Source organism: Cryptotermes secundus, unplaced genomic scaffold (assembly GCF_002891405.2).
Source record: "Cryptotermes secundus unplaced genomic scaffold, Csec_1.0 scaffold614, whole genome shotgun sequence".
NCBI classification, from domain to species: Eukaryota; Metazoa; Arthropoda; class Insecta; order Blattodea; family Kalotermitidae; genus Cryptotermes; species Cryptotermes secundus.
The window spans coordinates 2141686-2167354 of record NW_019728501.1 but is presented as its reverse complement, the minus strand read 5'-3'; the positions used below and the strand labels follow the sequence as shown (position 1 = coordinate 2167354).

General features: G+C 38.2%; 2 protein-coding genes across 3 annotated transcripts in view; one reads left to right on the top strand and one right to left on the bottom strand.

Annotated features, from left to right (window-relative positions):
• LOC111865242 (peroxisomal targeting signal 1 receptor) overlaps nucleotides 1-23158 on the bottom strand; it is a 28719-nt gene extending 5561 nt beyond the window's left edge. Inside the window, exons 1-8 of the mRNA XM_023853140.2 lie at nucleotides 23001-23158; nucleotides 22546-22707; nucleotides 19550-19762; nucleotides 16430-16572; nucleotides 11686-11809; nucleotides 7627-8010; nucleotides 3309-3494; nucleotides 11-139 (exon numbers count right to left, since the gene is read on the bottom strand). Coding sequence (XP_023708908.1) covers nucleotides 11-139; nucleotides 3309-3494; nucleotides 7627-8010; nucleotides 11686-11809; nucleotides 16430-16572; nucleotides 19550-19762; nucleotides 22546-22701 — 1335 coding nt within the window. The 5' untranslated portion in view covers nucleotides 22702-22707; nucleotides 23001-23158. The remainder of the gene's footprint in view (nucleotides 1-10; nucleotides 140-3308; nucleotides 3495-7626; nucleotides 8011-11685; nucleotides 11810-16429; nucleotides 16573-19549; nucleotides 19763-22545; nucleotides 22708-23000) is intronic.
• Nucleotides 23159-23877: 719 nt separating this feature from the next.
• The window catches only part of LOC111865240 (NADH dehydrogenase [ubiquinone] 1 beta subcomplex subunit 5, mitochondrial), a 5799-nt gene continuing 4007 nt past the window's right edge, over nucleotides 23878-25669 (top strand). The window contains exon 1 of one of the 2 annotated variants that reach the window (XM_023853137.2): nucleotides 23878-24065. In XM_023853137.2, coding sequence (XP_023708905.1) covers nucleotides 23984-24065 — 82 coding nt within the window. In that variant the 5' untranslated portion in view covers nucleotides 23878-23983. The remainder of the gene's footprint in view (nucleotides 24066-25669) is intronic. The other variant, XM_023853138.1, reaches the window with a different exon arrangement.

Genomic DNA, 25669 nt, shown 5'->3' with positions numbered 1-25669 from the left:
AGTACATTACCCTCAAAGCATGGCAGGCCTGGTTCTGGTAACTCTCATTCGTATAGCTAACAGCAAGAGCCATTAGTGCTGTTAGATTACTTGGTTCTAGTTCCAGACATTTCTTCAGAGCTGAGATGGCTGCTGGATCCTGTAATGATATACAACAGAAATGTTGCACTATTGTACAAATACAGGCACACCTTAACTTAAGTTTCAGTTAATGAATCTCAATTTTATAAACATCTCCTACTTACAAGCAGTGTTTCTAAACATATAAAGTTCATTCCACATCCCATGCTTCACTCCAATTTCATGAAACATAAGAGGTAGAAATTTCAACCTACAAAACTTTGAAANTGTTGACCTCCGCCCCACCAAAAAAAAAAAATGTTTTTGCAGGGTGTGCTTAATATTTTGCTTGCTTTCATTTTCAGTTTGGGTGCTTATTCATTTCTTTCAGGTTCTCTTTTTTCCTATTGCTTTTGCCTGGTATAGAATAGTTTTCCTTTCCAAGGATGGTCCTGGGAAATTTCATATCTACTCATAGCCCTTTTTTTTATTCGCTTAGTGGGGAGTGGAGTCCAATTGGGTCCATTCAGCATGGCAGCCACTGGTTGGCCTATTGCAGCCTGCCCCCAGTGATTATGATGATGGAGAATTTGTTGGAATCAAGACTGTCAGGGGAAACTGAAGTACTTGGAGAAAACCTGCCCAGCGTCACTTTGTCCACCACAAATCCCACTTGACCAGACCCAGGATCGAATCCGGGCCACCGCGGTGGGAAGCCAGCAACTAACCGCTTGAGCAATGGCGCGAACTTACTGATAGCCTTACTCCTGCCACTTCTTCCCTAAGCCCATTAAATGCTCTTCAGAAGCATTACTGATGGGTACCAATACTGTATATAGTAAATACTACTGTTAAAGTAAACTCATTATTTAATGTCATATTTATATTGCCAAAGATTTTACTGACTATAGATGAGGTTTGGATTTCACTGAGCACTTACAGATCTGTGACTACAAGTAATTATAACCATTGTGCTAATTCACAAACTTAAGTATTTTCAGGCTGCTGTGTCTTTACCAATTTCTGGTAACAGCTTCCAACAGCAGATGTTCCCCTACCCCTGGATTCCCAAACTGTCCCCAGCCTCAGCTACCAGCTTTTAACAGCACACTCTCACTCACTCCACTGATTTGTCCTGCTTATAACATGTTGACAAAAACTGCACAGAAAACACCGTTGCTCTGTTACCATGCAACTGTTGAATTTGTATATGTTGGGGTTCCCATCTGATCACTACCTGGCCATTGCCTTGCAACAGCCATTACTTTGCAAAGGCTGTTGTATAATTGCTTTTTTTTGTTTTTTGCCTTAATTTGTGTCTCCATTTATTTGAACTTTTAACCACAAATAACCAATCTATTTGCTACAGGAACTTTTATCTCCAGTTATGTCTATCTGCATTGCAAGGACATTGCTGCATTTGAGACTCAGTTTGCTGCAAATGGGCAAGCCTAGCTGTCACATAAATGACACATTCATGTAACTCAACACATGCATTTCATTTGGTAGGATACATGAAATGATTCTGGTATCATAAAGATTTAAGATTTCAGGAAAAATATTGGGAATTAAGATGAGAATTTTCTCTATTTGACTAATGTTTTCACTGTAATCACAATTTATAACACTGGACACTTTCCACAAGGAATTTAAACATGGTGCTTCTCGCTGCTGATATCAGATACCTTTTCAATAACAATTTTTATAAACCATGGTATTTTAACCTTCTGACTGCCAAGCCTCACTAGAGAGCTACACACTAGAAACGCTAAGGCTGGTTCAGGGTAAATGCTGCCACAAAGAGAACTCCATTCTCACTACTTTTGTAGAGTACCTTCAAATGATCACAGACATAGATAGTGTGAAAGCCTATTATTTTTCTAAACACTGGCATATAACATTTGATGCCATGTATCAACAGAAATGCTCTATTAAGTGACTGCTATCAAGCCAATGTTTTTGGCTGTAGCAGTTTCAATGCAAGTACACTGAGCCAATCTGATTACCTCGTGACATGAAATGGATTAAAATAATTCAATTCTAAGTTCATTTTTTTCACCATGGGCAGAGAGAGAGGGGGGAGATATATTTTGCTGACAAGTTGATTGATGCTTAGTATTGACAACCATTACGCTTCTAATAGCTCAAGTAGTTTGTGTGCTACTGCACAACAGTAGTTATCAACATTCAAACTGAAACCAAAATTTCCTTTCGATTATATCATGAAAATTCAAGACATAAACGTGCCTAATATATTCTTATGAATACTGCTTGTGAGTTTGGAGGAATGTGGAAGGAAGCTGTTATGACTTATTTCAAGGTGTTGTCCTGTGGTCTTTGACTGGGGGGATCAGAGGAAACCATGTAACATCTCACTTGACAGCTAGGTACACCAAAAATGCAAAGGAATTCCCCGGTGAGACTAATCTGCTATAGGCACACACTGGTGCTATTGTTGCTGAGTAACTGTATAGTTTTAATGACTCCTTATAAATTGCAGAAGTTCTTTAGCAGTCAAAGAGATGAAATGATAATAAAGCAGAGTACAGTGGATAGGATGGAGAAAATTATGGTGGTCTCTTTCAAATTACAACAAAATATTTACTTCACCTGTATGACGAAAGCCACAAAAAGTTCCAATTAAATAGTCAGTACGCTGTTTTACACTTCAACTGGAAACCTCCTGAATATAACCGACATACATTTTCACTGCACAGATTACAAGAGAACTGCACTGTCAATAACGAAAAGGATGCAGGCAATTGCAAGGAACATTATCTGTAAGACTGGAGGGATCTTGATGGGTGTACAATCACAAACAAAAGTGACCACTGTTTTGTTTTCCTGATAATTTTTTTACTACAAAATATTGGTGGCATGATCACCTGATGTCACAGACCAGTGCACAAGAGCCTCACAAGTGTCACTCTATTTCATGTCAGTTACACCTCTGATACTCCATGAAACCTGAAACCGATCTGTTAGCTCACACTTCGCACTTGGCATATTCCCCGTGTGCAGTCAGATGAGAAGCTGATCCCTCTCAATACTGGCTACTGAAAACTGGGTCAAAGGCTCACATGAGTACATCATTTTTGTTATAAGTTATACCATGATTTTAAACTCTGTCTTTCTAATCCCTTTTATGGTTTTTAGGATATGTTAACCAATGCACTTTGAAGTTCTGCACAAAACTTGCCTATTTACTTGAGATCTTGGTTTTCATGATTTGTATATCAACAACTTACTTGTTCATTTTCAGCTTGAGTTGTACCCAGAAGTTGCCAGGCTTCACTGTTGGTGTGATTTTGTTGAACAGCAGCTTCAAAGCACAGAACAGCACTTGGTAAATCTCCAGCTTCCAATTTCCGTTTACCTTCCTCCAACGCATGTTCATTACCTTTCATAGGATTGTCTACTTCAAAATGATATTCCTGCAGCATAATAATAGTAATCATACATTTCTCTGAATGTTAACAGATTGTTTTCTAACAGTTATACCTAATGACCACAGAAACATTGTATGATGATACATATTTAAAACTTAATGTTCTCATTCTATCAACACCGAGTAGGCTGGTCGAGTGGTAACACTCTATATTTGTATTTGGGAGGTAATTAGTTTGAATTCTGGCCAGGACTCTGGCTACTGCTCTTTCTCTTTGATAGTTTTCCTCCAGGCAAATGCTGGGACAGTACCCTGACCAGGCCATGACCACTTCCTTCCAAATTATCATCCATCTTACCAATGAACACCACATAGTCTAGATACTGACAGTGTCATAAAAGACAAATGGTTTGAAAAATACAAAACATGATTTCCTTATTGTGTCCATTAATCAATGTTTTCAACCATTACTTGGATTGTACTGAGTTTCCTGCCAAAATATCGTGTAATATCTTACATCATAACACACAAAGCAGGACGAATCAAACTGAAAAAAATTCCCAAGTAACTTGCATTAGAATACAGCAACAGCATAATTTTCCTTAGATATAACATTATATGTACCTGACTAGACTTTTAGTTGGAAATCATGTGAAGAAGAGAACCTAGACATGAATGACTGTATAATAAAAGTGACCCTTAAAGAAATATAGTGCGAAGAAGACTGGAATCATTTGGCTCAGGATAGGGTCAAGTCATGGGCAAATGTGAATAATGCAAATGTAATAAACCTTCAAGTTTTATAAAAGCGCAGAGAACTTCCTGATCATTTAAGGGACTACCAACTTCTGAAAAATGACTCAGCTCCATAAAGTGTATTAAATTGCTTTAATATGACATCCATAGGGTGCACAAATTATGCAACAAATTCTGACTATATATATAACATATTTACCCAAATACCACAGGCACTTTCCTTCCAAAATTTTCTCAATAAGAAATGGGTACACACTGAGCCATGCATCACAATTCAGATACTCATTGCTGCATAAGCTGTAATGTTTGCTATTTTCTCCTTTTCTTCTTTTTCTGATTCACCATGTGGATATTTGGAACTTGGTCCCAAGCAACAAATTTTGGCATGAAGACAGATTCTACTGGGATACTTCAAGGGAGATGTACATCTATGAGTTGAGCCCTCAAGCTGAGAGGTTGCAGTGTTCCTCTTTGGGGAGAGGGGGCTTTAAAGGTAAGTGGGTCAGGCTGGTAAAATGGTGTTTTGGATTTCTTTTCCTTGTTCAGGCCCCGTTGTTTCCCAATGCTAGAGGCCATCCTTGTTTTTTTTTATTTAGTAAACCTTTTCATTGTTTTGTATTGGTTATATAATACAGTATCCTTATTCATACATACATGTAGTGAATTATACTGTGACGGTGGTGTGTCCTCACTCTTGTAACTAATTGTACAACATGCAGTTGTCATGGGCTAAACTGAAGTATATTATCTCCATGATTTATTCTAACCGTCTTACACTGCATACATTTATTCACCTTACTCTTCTCTCTTGCACTACATGTTTCAGCACAAAAGTGCCATCTTCAGGTGCTTTTCGATGTACGTCAAACTACTTCATTGCATGCCCTGTTGTCTTTATACTAAAATATATATTCGTCATACATATTGATAAATTTTAAATATTAAAAATATTAAAACTGTTCAGGATTTGTCATCCTTATGTCGTATCTCAATATGCGAGTCACACCTATCTTCTTCTGTGACTCGCGTGTTGAGATACGACATAAGAATGACAAATCCTGAACAGTTTTAATATTTTTAATATTTAAAATTTATCAATACATATGATGAATATATATTTTAGTATAAAGACAACAGGGCATGCAATGAAGTAGTTTGACGTACATCGAAAGGCACCTGAAGATGGCACTTTTGTGCTGAAACATGTAGTGCAAGAGAGAAGAGTAAGGTGAATAAATGTATGCACTGTAAGACGGTTAGAATAAATCATGGACATAAATCAGTGCAACAGGACGCTTAAATATAACATTATTAGAAGTATATCCGTTAACTTTATATAATCCATTTTCAATAGTTATGAGGGTGTTTATTTTATAATCACAATCTCAATGTATATACACAGGAGTGTCTCCTATGTTTGTTATTTATACATTTCCACACCAGTTCACCTATTTTGACAAAACTTTGCAGGATGATAGAGGGCCTCCCTGGGGAGGTTTCAGATACACCAAAATCAAAGTAATTTCTAATTAAATATTACATAGTGACCAATCTTCGGAGTATTACTTTATTCCTCTAATTTACCTTCAAAATTTGGTTTTGTTCAATATTCAGAACCAACAGTGGTCTAGTGAACAAAAATCAATTTTGTGTCCAAGGCAATCTAATTCAATTGTACATAAGATAGGATATGCAATGTCTTTGCATCAATTATTTTCAATTGTATGAGTAAACTTCTTTGAGTACCATTTCTTCAAGAAAGTTTTAGCTACTATATACTGTAATATTCATGAGGGCAGCCACATCCTGCCAAAAGGATGGGTGGGCACGTCTTCTTGGACATGAATTACGTTACCAGAGTAGCTGGGAAAGAAGTGGGTACCCAAAGCAAGACCAACTGTTCTTGTAGTTATTTGGTACACCACATTATATTCAAGGACCTGATTTGGGTAGCTTAAGGTGTTACATACATGAATACATGAGATGCAGAAGCAGACTAGGCAATATCATGAATACAAACAATATCTTTGCTTACCATACTAAATGTAGCATTCACAGACACACTGTTACTTCAGTCAGAACAGATGTTCAGTGCAGCTGGAGAAAAACAGAATTATAGCTGTTGGAACTGAATGATACAGCAGCTACAAGTTAATGTCTGTGAGAAACTGAAGATTTTAAGAGAAGCAGAACTAATGGGGACCTGTGCCCTCAATGGAAAGTTCAATGCAGGTGAAAGTTACATCTAAGACTGGAGAAAAAAGAGATACCTTTTTCTATGAAGTAGCAGGCTTTCCTCAGGTAAAATTTTTAGAAATTCAATCATACTTTGAATGGACCAAGGGGACTATATACCAACAGATATTACAACTAAAGTTTTTAAAAACTGACAGGTGGTTTCCAGTTTGACACTGTCATGATGCTAAAAACAAGCCACACAGTAACAACAGCATATACTACTGCAGTTTCAGCTGTCATCATGCATACTTTTATAGATTTTTAGAGTGGGAGTAGCTGCATTAATATCATTTGTCAACATATGATATTATTATTATTAGTTCATTCAAATATAAAATTAAATTTTGCAAGTCACCCCCTTTATTTTTCATTCAAAAAATAATCATGTTGTCTTATTTAGGGGCATGTGATACTCCGATATATATGGTAAAGGAAGAATCCTAAATGTAAGATTTGAGGCTTTCACGGCACTGACTATGAAGAAAGCAGTCTTCTGGGATTTTGCACCGTGTATATGTGGTGTTAACCGACGTTCCTCCGAAACGTCGGTTAATACCACATATACACGGTGCAAAATCCCAGAAGACTGCTTTCTTCAAGAATCCTAAATGTTAAAATGTGTAACCTTCTAATCACTTATTCTACCCTTTTCAACTGCTTATGCTTTAATATCATTAAAACACATATCCATCCCACAATCAGTTCCTTCTAAGCAGAAAGATAACACAGGAACATATGACACTGACATATTTGTTTTGTATACTGGTAACTGAAATACATACATTACAAGCAATGTCATTCTTCAACCTTTTGTTTGACTCATGTCTTCTTCCTCCATCTGGTTCATTAATTTTATTCTTCATATATTAATGATGCTCTATCAACAGCATGGGTTATGTAACATTAAGTGATAGGATGGGTGAGAATGATACAGGAAGAATTTGGAAAGAAGTTGACACAGCGGTTTTTAAAATATTAAGTCATCATTTGCCTGAAGACATCAGAAAAAACATAAATGTGTCGGTATATCCGATATCTGGGCTGAGGTTTGAACCTGGCACCTCCAAAACACAAAGAAGCAATCATAACCACTACACTATATCATTTAGTTCTTCATGATTCAAACCACTTAATTCAGTAAATGAAGGAGCAATATTTCTTGTGTACATAGCTGCATCAATTACCTTAAATGGATCATAATATTCTGAGAATTCAGATATCCAAGGGTGTTCCCCTAACTCTCCACCTTTAGCTAGCTTCTCCCACTCATCCTGTAGCTTTGCCCAGAACTGAGAACCAAAATTGCCATCATCATCCTGTTTGGATACTGAGGTTTCAATAGCAGAACTCGATAACTCTGAGCCATACTTCTCCTGAAACTGTTCAGTCCAAGATTCTGCTTCATCTTTTATTTCAAGATTAGATTTTTGCAAAGACGCAAATTCTGAAGCCCAGATATTAGCTTTTCTAGAATTCTGTTCATCTTGTCCTCCTTCCTTGTCGCCAATAACTTGACCATCCTCTACTGTAATCTCACCTTCACCAACTTGACGCATAAACTTCATGAACTGAAAATAAAGAAGACAATATCAGAAACAAAACTAAAAACATCAATAAAACATTCTTTTTATAGTGGTACATAAACAGGCAAGAGCTAATATGACACGTGATTTTCATTTCATGCATCCAGTTGTGTTATAATATACTTCTTTATTAAAACCGTCTCAACACAACATATATCAAAGTCATTGCCTAATTTGGCTCTGCTACATGTTTCGGCTATTAAAAGCCATCATCAGACAAAATACATAGCCAACATATATACAACACTGAACTGCAGTACTAATAAAATTGGATACAATAATATTAATTATATTAAAATACTTGGCATAAAACTACAATAAATTAGATTATATAAAACGAAAGTTATAGTATAAAACAAAAATAAAATTTTTCGATTGATGCTTTACATCATCGAGTCAGTCGTTGGTTTTTGTGATTTTGTTGCATTCCCACAGAAAAATTGGAGTATTCTATATTTTGTGTATAAATAATGAATTGTTATCAGAGACTTGTGATGTAGATGTAGTAATATTAATGTTAATTATTTAGTCAGTGCCTCATCTTACAAAGTATTGTCCGTTCTGTAAGCACTGACCTTGATATATGTTGTGTTGCAACGGTTTTAATAAAGAAGTTGTATATAACATGTGCATCATCATAATCATATAAATCCTATCAGACATTCAGGTCAATTCTGCTGTCATACGTATGTGTGTGATTCTGTGACAACGAAATCCACTCGAACACAAAACAGAAGTCAGCCGATGATGATCCACTGGTGTCACAGTGCTGTTATGGTGCAATAAATTTGTGGTGAGATGTGTACATGAATGAATATGAATGTATGAGGGGTAGGCCTTCTTGGCCCTTGCACCGCGACCTACAGTGATCTACTGTGCTTCCCCTTTTGATTATCCCCTCAGCAATCCTGCGCTTCAAATGAAGCGCAGGATTTTGTACGTGGGGGTGTCGAAATAGCCATGTGGTTCCATAAAGTATTGACCCAAGTGATGTAATCTTAAATAAGCTAAGGCCTTACATTCACACAAAATATGTGTGGCTGTTTCATTTTATTCTTGACACCTCTCACAAGTGGGACTATCACTTAGTCCCAGTACAGAGAGGTGTCCTTTAAGGTGACAGTGTCCTGTAAGTAGTTCCGCCAACCACTGTAGCTGGTTCCTGTTTAACTTCAACCGTTCCTTCGGTCTTTTAGCTGAGGGTCCTCATATGAGTCCCTTTGCTTGCCTGAGTCCAGTCAAGGATCCCCAGTATTTCTTGAGTTTCATATTTGTTCAGTCCCTGATTGTGTGTCTGGCAACTGCTATAGAGATGCCACAGGCTGGTTCAGGTCCTATGAACGGATGTTCAGCTCCAATCTTAGGTAATTGGTCTGCTGTTTCGTTTCCAGCAATACCCTCATGTCCTGGTACCCATATCAGTTGTACCCTGTTATGTTTGGCCAGTTCCATGAGGGTTTGGTGGAATTCAACCCTTAACAATTATCATACCATTATAAATATGATGATCAAAATCACTCTGATCTTGTCTCTAGAATTTATAAGGGAATACCAGCAAACATGTAATGACAAATTATGAAGCCTGAGTTCAGCAACTCAAGAAGCTAATGGGTCTAGAATTGTTGGCACGAGCAAATCAAATGACCTTATTTGTACAAATCAGCATTAAACCTGAACACAGAACATCATTATTCCAAGTGTGGCCAAGAGCTGTGTCTGTCAATTTGGATCAATGTTGTAAAATGAAAATTACTATTCAAATGTGCTTCCACAGCTTTTCTAGAGCAACATCAGTGACATATCAAACTACTCAGCAGGGAAACCTGCCCAGTGAAACTCCATCTGTCAACACAGAATCAAACCAGTGCTTCTAGTGAGAAGCTGGAATGTGACTGCCTGAGTTTTATCCACTGACCCCAATAAGAGTATCTACTAATAATAAGTTAAAATAGCATTTTGTCCACATGAATAACAAACTTCATATGAACTTCCCATTTAATATGTAATCAACTGATAATGTAAGGCTGGATCTTCCATGCAATATCAATGAAAAGTAGACTAGATACCATTTCAGAGTTTGTTTTCCAGAATTTTATTCTACTGTATTATTCTTGTAAAGGCACCTAATTAATTCGCTTAGTGGGGGGTGGATTCCAACTGGGTCCACTTGGCATGGCGGCCACTGATTGGCCTACTGTAGACTGCCCTGGGTGACTGATGATGATGGACAATTTGGTGGAATGAAGATTGGCAGGGGAAACCAAAGTACTCAGAGAAAACCCGCCCAAGTGCCACTTTGTCCACCACAAATCCCACTTGATGAGATCCGGGATCAAACCCGGGCTGCCTTTGTGGGAAGCCAGCGACTAACTGCTTGAGCTATGGTCAAAGGCACCTAAAGCATCTACAACAAAAAAACTCCTATCCCTCCTGAAATTCAGTAAGCAGGTTCCAGCAGTCCCTGCTGTCGCATAAAAACCGATATCTGTCTTGTCCCATGTCTCTCTCTGTTGGTTCATATGTTGCAGACTGGTCAAAATGCTTTTTGGCAACATTGCCGATTGCCGATAACTTAACTGCAAACAAAATAACACAGCAATATTTCAATATTTTCTGCTGCTGGATGTATGGCAAACACTAACCTTGGTAGTTCCAGATTATGGTGTTGCATGTTTGTGGTTTATTTAATGGTGCTTTCAGTGTCTCAAATTATAGAGCATTGAATGCAGGATGACTAATGAATGAAGTGGAATGGATGTGGACATAAGCAGTTATGACCTAAGTGAGGTACTACACTGACATTTGCCTGGATGGACTGAAGAAAATTACACACAAAAAAAAAACTCAAGTCAGGACAGTTGGTGTCGAAGATCTAAACCAAACATTTCCTGAATACATGATAGAAATGCAATTGCTTAGGCTAATATGCTCAGTAGGACACTGTCATGTCATGGAAGTAGGAAACAGAATTCTCTTCCTATAATGCACATGTAAACTGATGCCGGAAGCAGCGTCATCAGCAGCGACTTGAAGCACAGAGCAAATGATGCTCGAGATGGTTCAAGTTCGTATAGCAACAGGCGTGACCAGAGTGGTTTGAACGGCTGCTGTACTGCGATGTGGAAAGCAAATGGAAAAACTACCACATTATCACTTTTCCTGGATAGTCTCTTTCCAAAAACAGAAGATCGCATTAAGTGGAGGAACTGTTTTGGAAGAGACTGTGGACCTGTCGTCTGACAGATTACTGATGAATGAATGAATGCACATGTATAGGATCTGTTCGGTGACTGAATCCAAAATGACGTGCGACACAATCCCACTGCAAATTCCTTCCGCTCTTACGTTTTCGTATTCTGATGTTCTCATATTTTGTGTCAAAGTATTCGGACAATAAAAATTACACAGAACCCTGTGTTCAAGAAAACAGTACTACAACAAAGTTCACTTCAGTTATCATGCCACTTATAATTTAAAAAAGTTAAGTACATGTGTTTTGGTAAAATAAATAATTCTGAAATTTGAAATCAGTTTTTTTGGAGAGCATCACCTGGGTAGTCTTAAATATGAACATTTCCAAATAACACAAAACAACACACAAAATTTTCATGGGCTGTGCCTAGTTGAAAAACAAAACCACCAAGTCCTTCCTCAACTCACCTTTGAGTAAGTAAACTTTGGGTCATTAACAGACTTCAGTAATTCATTGGCTGTGTCTCGCAATTCTCTATTATTACCATCAATTTCTTTGGTGCAGCCTGGTTCCCACTCTGAATTACTATCCCTGCAAATAAAAACTGAACCATATGGTATGCTGCATTTAATAAAACCAAAGTACAAGTAAAAAATCAATAAAAACATGTTTATACATCTTATACCATGCTACCTGTTATGCCGCAAATTTTGAGACTGGAAATCAAAATTATTGCCTAAACATTACAAGAGTGTCTCACCATAATTAGAGCAGTGATGGCCACACACAGGCTGTGGAACGCGGTCAACCGACACCGCAGTCAGCAGAAACGTGCAATCGCACTACTTTGTAAGTGGCATTTGGAAACACCTGGAAACCACGAAATTATAAAATGCAAAGAGGGAGGCGCCACGATTGCCCGCGACGAGTCGGATTTAGCCAATTAGAAATTACCGCCTTAGAAATTGATGATGAAGGGAGGAGTTAACCTCCCTCTCTGTTCGTTGTGGCGTCAGCGATTTTAATAATATAAAAATGAGGGAAAAAAACCCACTCAGGAATTGATCTAAAAACGTAATATTCAGTAGTCAGCCGAAGGCTCTGTCCGACATGGCTACTACAAGTGGTGGCGTCACTGCGTCTCTATCTCAAGTAAGTCATGTTTACTTATACTAGCCATGCTGTTAAACTTTATGGTTGTTGGTAAATTGTTGTTTGTTAAATATTGAAAAAGCAATGTCCAGTGTGCCCGGCAAGCCCTTAGGGTAGAATAATAGAACAGGCAAGGTTGTTAGTGTGGTAAACATGGTTGTCGTTATGTGTGTATGATCATATTTGTGACTATGGATTTTGAGGCAAACATACTTAGGTTTTTCTAGTATTTATAGTTTAGGAGTAGGGAATTTTAAGGGTGAAGTATTATGCTAGAGTAGTGTAGAATTGTGTAATGAGTAGTAGGGAAAAGAGAGAGAGAGAGAGGCTCAAGTCCTACACCCCGAAGGGGAGACTATGATGAGGTCATAGCGTAGTAACATAAAGACACGATGTAGATCCGACTGAGAGTCGGTATTGTTAATATTGTAAATAAGGTACAAATTAAAGTGAGAATAGACCAGTGTGCCTAGGGTAGGACAGGGATCGCGTGTCGAGTAATAGTCTTAAGCCATCTGCTCTAGGCGAGAGACTAGAACGAAGTCAGAACTATCACGCCCCGATACCTTGTGTAAACTGACAGACGTCGGCATTCTTCTATTGTAAATAATAGTGTAAATAGACAGTGTGATTAGAATAGGATGTACCGGGATTGTGATTTACTTCCCCGAACCAACCCGTCCACGACCGATCCAAAGCGATCCTGGCCCAAGCGAAGGCAGAACTGATCCAGGCAGCCAACAGCAGCCGGATGCAACTAGCAGTAAGGGTTACGAGAATCCGAGTTAAGGGTGAGAGACTAATAGGAGACAAGGGGATGCGTTCCTGATGGAACAAGGGAAGAGTAATTTAGATATTTTATTAGCCCCCTTCAGGCATAACAAAGTGATAGCAGAGGTGGGGATCGGCCAACGAGAGGGCTGACGGAGAGAATTAGTAATTGTGTTTTACTGACCTCCGCCATCGAAGCATTGCCTATAGTATGGCAGTGGGATGAGTCAACGCAGGGTTGACAAACGTAGCAAAGGGACTAGCCAAAGAGAAATGGCAGACCAACTGTTTAGTGTGTTTAACCCACCCCCGTCGCTAAGACATAATAATTGGTGACGGCGGTGAGATATCAAATCCTCCCCTGTTGTAGAGGTGTAATATATGGTGTGACAGTTGATGGGTAGAGGCGGATCAGACCTGACACGCCCGCTCTACGCCAATACAAAGTGGTGACAGTGATGAAGGGGCCAGCCAACAGAGAACGCTGGACTACCGCGCTACCGGCCCCTAGTATCTTCATCAACCCTCTTAAGATATAATAGATGGTGGCAGCTGTATGCAACGAAGAAGGTCCAGAACCAGGAGAATCCTAGCTGAGGGTAATCTAGTATTATTGTGTTAACTCCTTACAGCATAAGATGTGGTGGCAAGGAGGGCTACCTACACGCCCCCCATCACCATGGCGTAACACTACCATATAAGGTTTCAGACAGGCATGATGCTACAAAAATTAAATGTTTCTTATCTTTTTTATGACAGACCACACCCATAAAATAAGTAATTTATTACTACGTGAAATGACTTTTTGACTGATGGGCTAGAATTAAACTCAGCTGTACTAGTTATTAATGGCTGTCAGTATATAAAAGAATAAAACAAAAGCCAAACTTAACATATTGTACACTAACACTCCACTAACTCCCAGGCTAGTAGCCAACTCACACAAACCTCCTACTGTTCTCACTGCTGTCTCAAGACTCTCTTCTAATGGCAGCTGGCCCTCGTTATATAGCCTTGGCACAGACTGCACACAGAACACCACCCCAACAGCTCTGCCATTGTTGTATGTGTCTGTTGTGGTCATTACCTAGCAACAGCCATTGTTTACTGAGCCATTACCTATCAATGGCTGTTGTATGAGGTTCTATCAGAAAATTCCTGGACTAAGTCAGAAAAGAAATACTGTTTCAACTGGCTGCCAGATCCTTCAAAACAGTCTCCTTGGGAACATATAGTGATCCCATTGTTTTTTCCACACTACAAAAGCACCATGGAAGTCATTTTCCTTAATGCTGCTGCGTACTGCTTGCAATTCCCTTTGGATGTCAGACACTGTTTCCGAAAGTCATCCCTTCAGTTTCACTTTCAAAATTGGGAAACAAAGCAAAATCACAAGGGACTAAGTCCGCGAGTAAGGAGGATGGGATGGGGAACGATAACCATGTTGTTGTTAGTCATGAACTATGTGGTTTTCAGGAATGTGTGGGCAGGTGCATTGCTGTGACGAAAGAGCCAGCTTTGGTCGCACCAAAGTTCTGGTCTTTTGTGTTGCACATTTTCTCACGTGTCTCAAAACGTCACAGTAAAAGTCAGGGCTGACTGTGGTGTTAGGAGGAACAAATTCACAGTGAACAATCCCCTTCACGTCGAAAAAAACCTATAAGCATGCTCTTTGTTGACTATGGATCTGCCACAGCTTTTTTGCTCTTTGTGATTGTGGGCTTTTCCACTGTGACAACTGTTACTTTTTTCTGGATCATAACCAAAAATCCAACTTCCATCATCTGTTATGATCCTAGAGATAAAGGTTGGGTCCTTGTTAGCCTTCTCTCATAGCTCAAGACACACGTTTACAATGGTGCTGCTTTAGATCATTTGTCAAAAGTAGGGAACAGACTTCACAGCAATGCAGTGCACGTTCAAATTTTCTGTTGAGATGTCCTGGCAAACTCCATAACTGATGGTATCTGTGAGCTCATGGATTGTTTGGCGATAGTTTTCGTGGATGAGTTCTCGAATTTTTTCAACCTTTTTTGTCGTTTTGCTGGTGCTTGGTCACCCTGAACATTCATCACCTTCAATTGACACTCAAGCAGCCTTGAAACATGAATGTAATTTAAAAACCACTGTCCAACTTCAAAAATGTTCTCCAAAAATTTCTCGAAGCATTTCAAGTGTTCCAGTAGCAGATTTACCTAGCTTCACACAAAACTTAATGCTGACACACTGCTCAATTTTGCCATCCGTCGCAGACAAAACAACACATGAAGCTGAAAAAGCACTCTTGTAAAAACAATAAGTGTTCACAGTGCGGTATCACGTGGCAGAATGATGCAATAGGCTTACGGAAGTGTGGCCTTGGCCTTGTCTCTTATCTTCTTTCACCAAAGTAGTTACAACAATAAGAGTCCACGAACTTTCCGATAACACTTCATATGGCTGCTTCTTTCGCAGTCATTGCCTAGCAAAAGTCTACATGCTTCAATGTTACTGACACATACTTTGCCCTATTCTGGGGGTCGGATGTAGACCAACTACTACAGTCATCATTTCAGTGTGTAGAGCAGATGCTACCACCTGCTCATTATATTTATTGCATTTTCCCTCCACAGATGGACACTAATACATGTTCCACACATATCATTTGTTTCTGTGGTCAGATGCTGACCAAATCCACAGCAACAATTTTAGTGCCTTTACCAAGCAACTGACGGAATCTGCTGATTGTTTTGTAACTTTCTGTATAAATAATGGATGTTATATGTATATGAACTGTCTCCACTCACTCGAAAGCTGGGATCAGGTGGTTCGAATATCACTCAAGGCATGGATGTCTGTGTGTATGTTTATTGTGTTCGCAGTGCTGCGACACACTGGTGGGCATAGTCTCAGAGTTTAGGTCTAGTAGTAGTAGTTTAAGTGAGAATAAAAATGCTCGTTAGTCCTGGACTAGTTGCATTGTTAGGACGTTTATAAAAAAAAATGCCATGTTTGTGTTATCCTGTGTGTAGGTAGCATCCTTGCAATGGGCTGATCACTCATCCAAGTGGTCTGTCTGTGTAAAAAAGATTATGAAACTGAAGATGAGGCCAGGGACTAACAAGGGGCTGTAAAGCGAGTGATGAATGAATGAATATGTATGCAGTTAATCGGTAACAAAATGGCTCAGAAGTCCTAGCTAGGGAGGTCATAAAACCTTATAACTGGAAACGGTTAAGCATCACCAACACCCATTCCTGTAATTCTGTTCTAGTTCAGACAATGTTTTGTATGAGTGAATCAACTTACAGCTTGTGTTCACTGGCCTCAAAATATTCCTGAGCCCATTTTGGACCAAATCCTAATTCAAACACTTCTTCTACTTCAGATACACCTTCTTTTATGCCTGCAATTGCTGATGCATTCCATATTTCTTCCCCATGTGGCTCTTCCTGAGGGCAAAAAATTCAAAATGAACCTCAAATGCCAAGTACCATGCTTAAATACCAAACTGCCATACACAAAACAAAGTAAAAGAGTTTTTACTACAATTCACTGCAGTAAGTTCATAAGCAAGCACCAGTCTATGCTGGCTCAATTTAATGATCTGTGTTGAATTCTTTGAAGTTATACACCTTTAGTCATTTACTTTAAATTATCACATGTTAATCTTCTTGGAAAGAAGCCAATTGGGACAAGATGATGTTTCTAGGATAACAATAAAACTGATCTTAGAGAAATAGGTTGTGAAACTGGAAGGTAGACTGAATTGGTTAAAATCATGTCAAATAATGGGCTTTGGTAGTAGCACTGCTGAACCTTCAGGTTCTATTATCAGACAGCTAGATAACAGTACAAAATTCCTTCCATAGTTTCCAAACAAACTTGTCCCTTCATGCACCTGGTCTGAACACGCATGTGCGCATGCACACACACATATTTTGTGTTTGGTTGCTGTGCTGATGTCTCCTCATGTGTGGTATGAGGAGGCAGTCAGTACAACAATCAAAAACAAAATGTCCATAACAACACCACAGCACGAAAACTGCTGCCAGGATCATTATGGAAATTACAAAGTGACTGAGCTTCATACGTTGGATCATCAGCTGCTTCTGCATTTTTTGAACATGACTGTTCCTTCAAGTATTTCTCATACTAAGCATAAAGTTTCTTTCAGTTACCAAGAGTCAGGGTGTAAGTACCAATTCTTTATATACTACTTAATAAGGGTCAACATATTAATAAAAAGAATTGAAGCATGTACATCTGGAAGACACAAGGAAATTCAAATGAACTTGATTTCAGTCTCTTTTTCTCAGGTAAAGAATCAAATACAGGACTACAGTAAATATCCTCTGAAGCCCTTCTACAGGTTATGCTGCATTAAAAGTGCCAACACTGCTTCTCCCCACAATTATGTAATGAAGGCATTAAGGTTCAGCAATTTTTGGCTCTTCCACAAACTATTTTCTTACAACTTCATGCAACATAAACTATAACCCACAAACTCTAATTATTAAAAATTTTGGATGTTAACAAGACATACTACAGCAATTCTCCACACTACAGCCAAAATTGTTATGACAAATAGTTCCAAAAATACAATGCTTACAACTTACAACTTGCAAATGCTATTATTTTTGCCATTTTACTTCGTAATGCTATACATACTTCACCTGTTCAAAAAATAAGGAAATTTCTATAATATGTCATCTCTTGTTATCTAGAAATATTAATTTAAATGTAAGGCAACCCATGTAGAATACTATCTCTGAGCTGTGATACCATACACTTTGGCAGAAGTTTACTAACACTGTGCGCGAATATAGTTCTTCCATGTTCAGGGCCAACCTTAATAATGGCACCTGTTCCCCTGAAACTTTAGTTCACTTCTACCAGACTACATGGCATCACAACTCAGATGGCAGTATTCTTCGGTCACTGGTGTGAGACTCTCAAACCTCACATATGCAAATTTTTTTATCAAAATGGTGACTTGAGCTCCACCCATTCTTTACCTTTTGGTTATATGGTATGGTATGGCATGGCCCCATTATAACAAAGGTAGCCAACAATTAGGGTCTTCATGTCATTCAGGGAATGACAATATTTCAATATTGCACTGGTATTATTTCACGCGGTAGCGTAGTTCGTTGAGGGGCTATGCTACAAGCCAGAAGGTCACAAATTCAAGTCCTGATGAGGTCATTGGATTTTTTTTTCAATTGACCTAATCCTTCCAACTGCACTATGGCCCTGGGGTCAACTCAGCCTCTAACAGAAATGAGTACCAGGGATTAATTAAATAACTTTCCTGGGAAGTAAAGCGCAGCCAGCGCGTAAGGCTGACAACCTTACCACCATCTTTGAGCCGACTGTCTAGATAATGTGGGACCCTCAACGTCTCACAACCCTATGGACCTTCACAACGGCCTGGTACAGGGATAGCTTTACTTTACTTACTTTTACTGGTAGTATTTCATACACTCCTTGCCACATACTGACCTATGGCTTGTTTCAAAGGAAAGTTCCTTTTTTTGTACCCTCTGACCCATCCTGGATTCACCAAACTATAAGTAAGTAAAAACGGTAAAGGTATCCCTGTAACAGGCTGTGGAGGCCCAGAGAGTTGTGAGATTTTGAGGTTCCCACATTTTCTAAACAATCGGCTCATAGATGGCAGTAGGATTGTTAGCCTTATGCGCCGGCTGTCCTTTACCTCCAAGAATATTCCTGGTACTCATTTCTGTTAGAGGCTGAGTCGACGCCAGGGCTGAGTGCAGCTGGAAGGATTAGGTCAATTGAAAAGTCCACCTCATTGGGATTCAATCCCGTGACCTTCTGGCTTGTAGCATAGTGCCTCAACCAACTATGCTACCATGTGGCCCTTTCAACAAACTATATCATGTATTTTGTAACATAAATACTTTTTGCTGAAGCCTGACAGCAAAATCAGTAAAGTGACTGGTTACGGCCTGATTAACCTAGCTAGAGTCAGGGATTCTTCCTTATTGCACCATGTTCAGACTGTTCTGGATACTCTGTCTCTAGCAATAAAGTGGCTAAAATGTACAGGAGATCATTCATCTCCATTAAGTCACATCTAGAATGCAATGAGCATTATTCCCGTGCACTAGATGTGCAGTCACGGAACACTGCTTAGGCAAGGGAGGAACTTTAATTTCTATACAGTAATTTGTACTGTATATGTTTGAGACACTTCTCGCTGCAGACCTTGATCTATTGCATATTTCTGATGAAGCGCAGCCACTCTCTCTGTGCTTTCTTCTCTCCTGTAGACACAAATGGTATTGCAACTATATGATTCTTGTTCTTCATATTGGACTTACTATCAGCCAGCCAAGCTATAATTAACACTATCAGCCAAGTCAAATTAGAACATGACTCTTACATTTGCTAGATTCTTACATCAAAATGTTTTCCAGATTCAAGATATTGTTCAGCCCATATAGAATCCTCGGGTGCAAGTCCATCACGGGCCAGAGCTGCTACACCCGGTGCAGGGACAGGTGCATGCAAAGTGACTGCTGACTCAATCTCACGCATTTCCTGAAGTAGTGAGTCCATGCGGAAAGTTTGTGGAGAAGGACCCAGAGTCTCCTCCAAGAACTGCTGGACCAGCTGTAACAAATAAAAAGATATAAAAATGAGGGTAAAAACAAACTATATTCCACCAAAATTAAGAGTAACTACAATAGATTTCAACATTAAAGTTACAGACTTCTGATACTGTAAAGCTATTCTTAGTCTGTCCTCAGCACTGCAACAGAATAAACCAAAAAGTGCAAAAAGAAGCAGATATCTTTGATGAAGTTTGTCATGTCAGTACATACAGCACAATCTCAAAAACACTCAGTTTCACAGATATTGTGTATCAAAAGGTAGTGCTATTTGCTCTAAATAAGCATAACAAAATGTTCCTGTCAGACAAGTATAACTTATAGTGATGCTGGTACTCCTCCATTTTGTGTTATTAAAAGTCAATAAGGGTGAAATCGCATATCTCAAATATAATTTCTCCATATGACTCAATGGAAATATCTGAGATCTACTACCTACCTAACTCCACAGAGCTGAGCACTTTTTGGTAAACCACTAGTTGCCCAGCTACCCAAGAATTTCCCAACATGTTATGAAACTTGAAGGTTCATTACTGTGTTCACAAGAGTCTACCACTGGTCCCATTCTTAGCCAGATGAATCCAGCCCATAGCACCCACTGTTTCTCTAATACCCATCTTAATATTATCCCTCCATCTATGTCTATATCTTCATAGGGGTGTCTTTCCTTCTGCCTGTCCCACCAAAACCCTGCATGCATTCCTCTTCTCCCCCATGCATGCTATACGCCCTGGCCATTCTATCCTCCTTGACTTGATCAATTTTATTATTGTTTTATACTATCCTCAAGCATCCATTTTGTACTATCTGTAGTTTCATATGTCTGGTATAATACAAAGCCTACATTACATGTAGTTCAAATCAAATATTAATTTTCTCACAAATACAATAGTATGTAATACAAAATATGCATCTTATTCAAGATCTACAACTCTTATTTGAAAGCATATAAAAGTAATAACATATCTGTAATTATATACAAAGAAAAAAGCTTCTGACAGTACCATATCTTCATTTTTATTAACTTTGCAACAGTTCTGTATCTGCAATAATTGGACATCAAAGCCCCTGAGGTATGCAAAATTGTGAAGAATGCATACAGAGTACACATTTCTATTTCTGTTTCAAATATGTGACAAACTTAAATGGCTCCATCAATTTTTTGGAAAGCAAAGAGGCTGGATACTTAAAAACAAATGAGGATATTTTGATTTAAGAAAGAAACCTAAGACCTGTTAGAGGAATGAAGAAAATTATAGATGGAGCTTAGTGAGCTGTATGCTTGAACTAGTTTCACTAGAATGATTAAATCAAGGAGGGTGTGAGGTGGTCAGATATAAACATGTACGAGTGATACAAGAAAGGCATGGAACATTTCATTGCAAAAATTTATGGGAAATGACTACTTTGGAGATGTAGACATAGACAAGGGAAAAGCATTGAAATGTATGTCAGAGAACCTCCTTCTGAAGATGTAATCTGGACTGTCTGTCCACACAAATGTACATTGGCAAGATTTTGTTATGATGTTGATGGACTTTCAGGTTAAAAACAACTGGAAACTTATTTTGAACTTAATATCATACAGCCTACTTCACAAGATTCTGTAATATGAACTTAAATTAGTTAATTACTTAAAATCATTTATAAAAAGAGGACACAATTTACTGAGAAACAAACTGTTTAGGAGATTATGTAGAATAAAGACTAGTCTGTTATTCAGTTACTGTCATGTAAAGTGTGCATTTTGGCTTTTGACTTTTGTAGTGTTAGGCATTTCAAAATTTCTAAGAATTAATATGCAAGTAAAGTAAGTATGTAAAGTAAAGGTTTCCCTGCAACAGGTCTTGGAGGCCCATAGGGTTGTGAGATGTTGAGGTTCCCACATTTTCTAGACAATCAGCTCATAGATGGTGGTAAGGAAGTCAGCCTACGCGCCGGCCACCCTTTACCCCCAAGAATATTCCAAGAATATTCCTGAGTTGAGCCCTAAGCCATAGTGTCGCTGGAGGAATTAGATAAATTGAAAAAATTCAATGACCTCATCAGGATTCGATCCCATGACCTTCCAGCTTGTAGCATAGTGCCTCAACCAACTATGCTACTGCGTGCCCCCTTGATATGTAAGAGCAAATTTAAAGCAAATATCAGTGAAAAAAAAAAAAAAACTTTAAGGTGTGAGAAAAAGTGTATTCAATTGCTTAAAGTAACTGCTTCATAAAACTACAACAATGCCATATTACTTTTATATTCCTAGTCTGTCTCTACTATTCAAATGCATGACTCTTATTGAGCATAAACTAACAGCTTTTTAGCAACTCAGTTAAAAACTATAAAAGCCTATCAGAGTAAGCTCCTGTTATCCAGTATGTATGAGGTATGGGGGTTTCCACTTACATGAAAATGGTCGTTGCATTAGAAAAACTTTTACAGAAACCCAAATACACAGTCAGTACAACATGTTTTCACTTTAATTCTTTGGTGAGTCTTCCTTAGCAACATGGGGGATTGACAAATGAAAAGTTTTGGATATATGCATTACAATATGACTACCAATTCAATTAACCTCTGCTGTAATGTCACCTGTGTGAAGGAGGATGATGGGTGGGAGAACTACAATGTGGCACTTGACCACAAGTACATCACAAATTGATTTTCTATTAACTTCGTGAAGTTTTGCCAGTTGATGAAAGTTCTGGACGCTTTGATGCCACATAACTGGGGACTTACTGTACATCTCTTAATTACTGCACTTTGAATAATTATAATCAATTACTTTATCACCTGATCTGAGTCGGTGTTTGAAAAGCCATCACTATGCGGAAAAGGATGACGAAGCCCTTCTTCCTTCAAACCTTTGTCTTGAACAAAATGTGATGTGAGCCTAACTAATGAATTTGTACCGCCACAATCACCTTCTACCAAGTCCCGCAATGCCATTGTAACCTGTAATGATAATTAGCAATATCCATTGTTATTGTATTTGAGCAAAGTTGATAGTCCGTGAATTCCGTATCATTCGCACAAATACATTTATTACAAAATCCATATACTTCTTCTCTGCCACAAAATTGTGACAAAATATTATCTGATTAATATAAGGAAAATAACACGACCTCTGACACTAAGTCAATCATGACTTTACGTAATGTGCACCTTGTCATAGAATTGACGGGCAGCTTGTAATGATAAAACTGATTCAGTCTTTTACTTCGCACTAAAGCATATCATTGTCTCACCTTTCACAATATGCTAGTAAATTCATACAATAAAAGTAAAGTGGGCAAAACAAACTTCAAGATCTACGCGGACATGTTTAACTATTCGCAACTTCTACATTCTTTTGTTTCTTGTTTCCTCTACGTTTATACTTGGCATAACCTGTCCTTTCACTTCTTTGCACTGTAACACTGACGGTGACAAACACAACCACTGACTTCTGATGCCAACTTTCCCACAGGGTAGTCAGACGTAGGGAAAATTTATAACCGTAGACCGTATCGTTAGTTTTAGCAACCGGTACCAGAGTATAGCCCTTCTAGCAGATGCTCCTGTACGTTCCCGAAAGTTAATGTATTCGTACAACAGAAAAGTAGTGTAACGAAGTTGAAGCTAGTCAAATTCGGAAAAATTTAACACCATTCATAGGATAAAGTGTTATGAAAATATTCGTACGGTTTTCCTTTAAAGAATAAATAAAATTATACATCATGTCAATCCTGCAGCATGTGCTAGACTTTTGGGATTCCTAAGAATAGTTATTACTGTTCCTTTAAAGAAATAGACCCATGAACAATTATCGCATTTTAATATGAATAATTATAGAAGTGGAACTTACAGCCAAAATCGTCAGTATACCGAATATATAATATATTATCGGTAATCACATCCATGTCCTTCACAAGGGGAAATTTTATATCGTATTATCTGATTAAAGAAATTTGAACGCTTAGCTGCAGTTGATACAATAGTAATCTTTGTCCTGGTTCCGTAATATTTATTTATTATTACAATAATTAGTGGAAATCGGCTAGACAAAGTATGTTGCACTGGGTTTGATATTACCACGGATCATACTCAATTTCACGTTCATGTTCATTTATTTCCCTCATACTACAGCCAAGTGAGGACAAATACTTTTGCCATGCTCATGGAGTCAAAGAGAACGAAGCGTTTCATGGATTTTGTTTTAGGTTTATAAGGTTATAAAGGAATTATAGACATGGCTGCCTGGAGTTCGATGGGAATACTAACTCTAAAGTGTGCTGCAAGAACACAGTCAACTAAAATTAATGTAGCGTTAGGTAATAAACGTATATCCTAAGCACTGTTAAAAATATTGTGCTGAGAGTGATTTTGACTGAAACGAGGACTGATGCATAGGTAGTAGGTTAACCATGAATATCAAAAGGCTGAATTTCGAAAGACGAATTATATGTAGTATAGAGGTTGAATTCAGAATTGATGTGGCAGGGATAATGTAATGTTATAGACCAGTGGTTCTCAAAACTTTTTACCCCTGACCCCCCCCCCTGACAAGAGAAAATACTTTCAGGCCCCCAGCTTGTTCTGTTTCTATCAAAATAGAAGTCGTGGTATGTCTGACGTTTTATTCAGTTTATTTTGTGTTTTTCTACATACTATTTAGCAGTTTTTTTTTACTCAAAATTAAAGTATCACAATATTAGGCCTACAATAGAAATTAGTTTTAACACTTAACAATTAACCAAAATATGTACTGAAATGAAACGATATTTAACAAGTATTTCGTTTTTTTCTGCAAAGAAAATCAAACATTTGCATGTCAAATTCAGTGTGATGGATGGGCCTGCTTTTGAGAACAAAGTTTATCAAAACGTGGTGTAATATCAGAAATGGCCACTCTTAACTTCTTTAGCAATATTTAGCCTTGAACGATACTTTGACTTTATGCCTGCCAAAGCAGAAAAGCCTGTCTTGCATAAGCAAGTTGTTGCGAAAGGAGTCAGTATCTTCAGTGCCTTTTGGCCCAAAGTTTGGAATTCCTTGCCAATATGTATCCAGAACTCCAACAAAGACAATTTCTTAAATTTACTTTTTAACAGAGTATCACTAGTGAGATCGATGAGTTGTTCTTGCTCATTTACCTTCAGAGACGATGGCCCAGGAGCATTTTCGAATGGATTTTTAATCAAATTAAATTCAGCAAAGTCATTGCAAAAGTATTTTTCAAAATGAACTTTCAACATTATGAGAAGATCAAGTAGGCAGCTTTTTATGTCCATTGGAAGCACTGGATTATCAGTGTCTTGTACCATTGACACTAGGGTGGGGAACATGTCTAGCATGTGACTTTCCATATTGTTTCTCTAGAGCTCTAATTTTCTCATGAATGCCTTCACTTTGTCATTCCAAGAAAGTACAGTTGCCTCATTCCCTTGAAGTGAAGTGTTGTGGATATTTAGTTTCTCAAATATATATGTGAGGTAAGCCATTTTAAATAAAAAATCCTTGTTGCTGAAACTGTCTACCAGTGAGTGATTTTCACCATTTAAAAAAGAGAACACCTCATGCCTGAGCTTAAACATTCTCTTTAATACCTTGCCTCTTGAAAGCCATTGAGCATCACTAAAAAACAACAGAGCAGTGTGTTTGGTACCCATTTCCTGACACAGCATTTAAAAAGTCTAGACTTCAGAGGATTTCAGAGTATGTGGCTGCTGCCAAACTATCAATGCTGTCCCTGGCATACGCGTTTTCTAATTGCTGGTAAAGAGAATAATTATTAGTTATTTTGAAATTCATGATAATTAAAGCCTGTACTCATCAAAAGTTTTTCTATATGTATTTTTTTTTTTTGTTACTTTTCTAATTGATTTAGGGTAGTTTCAATTTTCATCTGTATGAAAGTATGCTGCCCCCCCCCCCC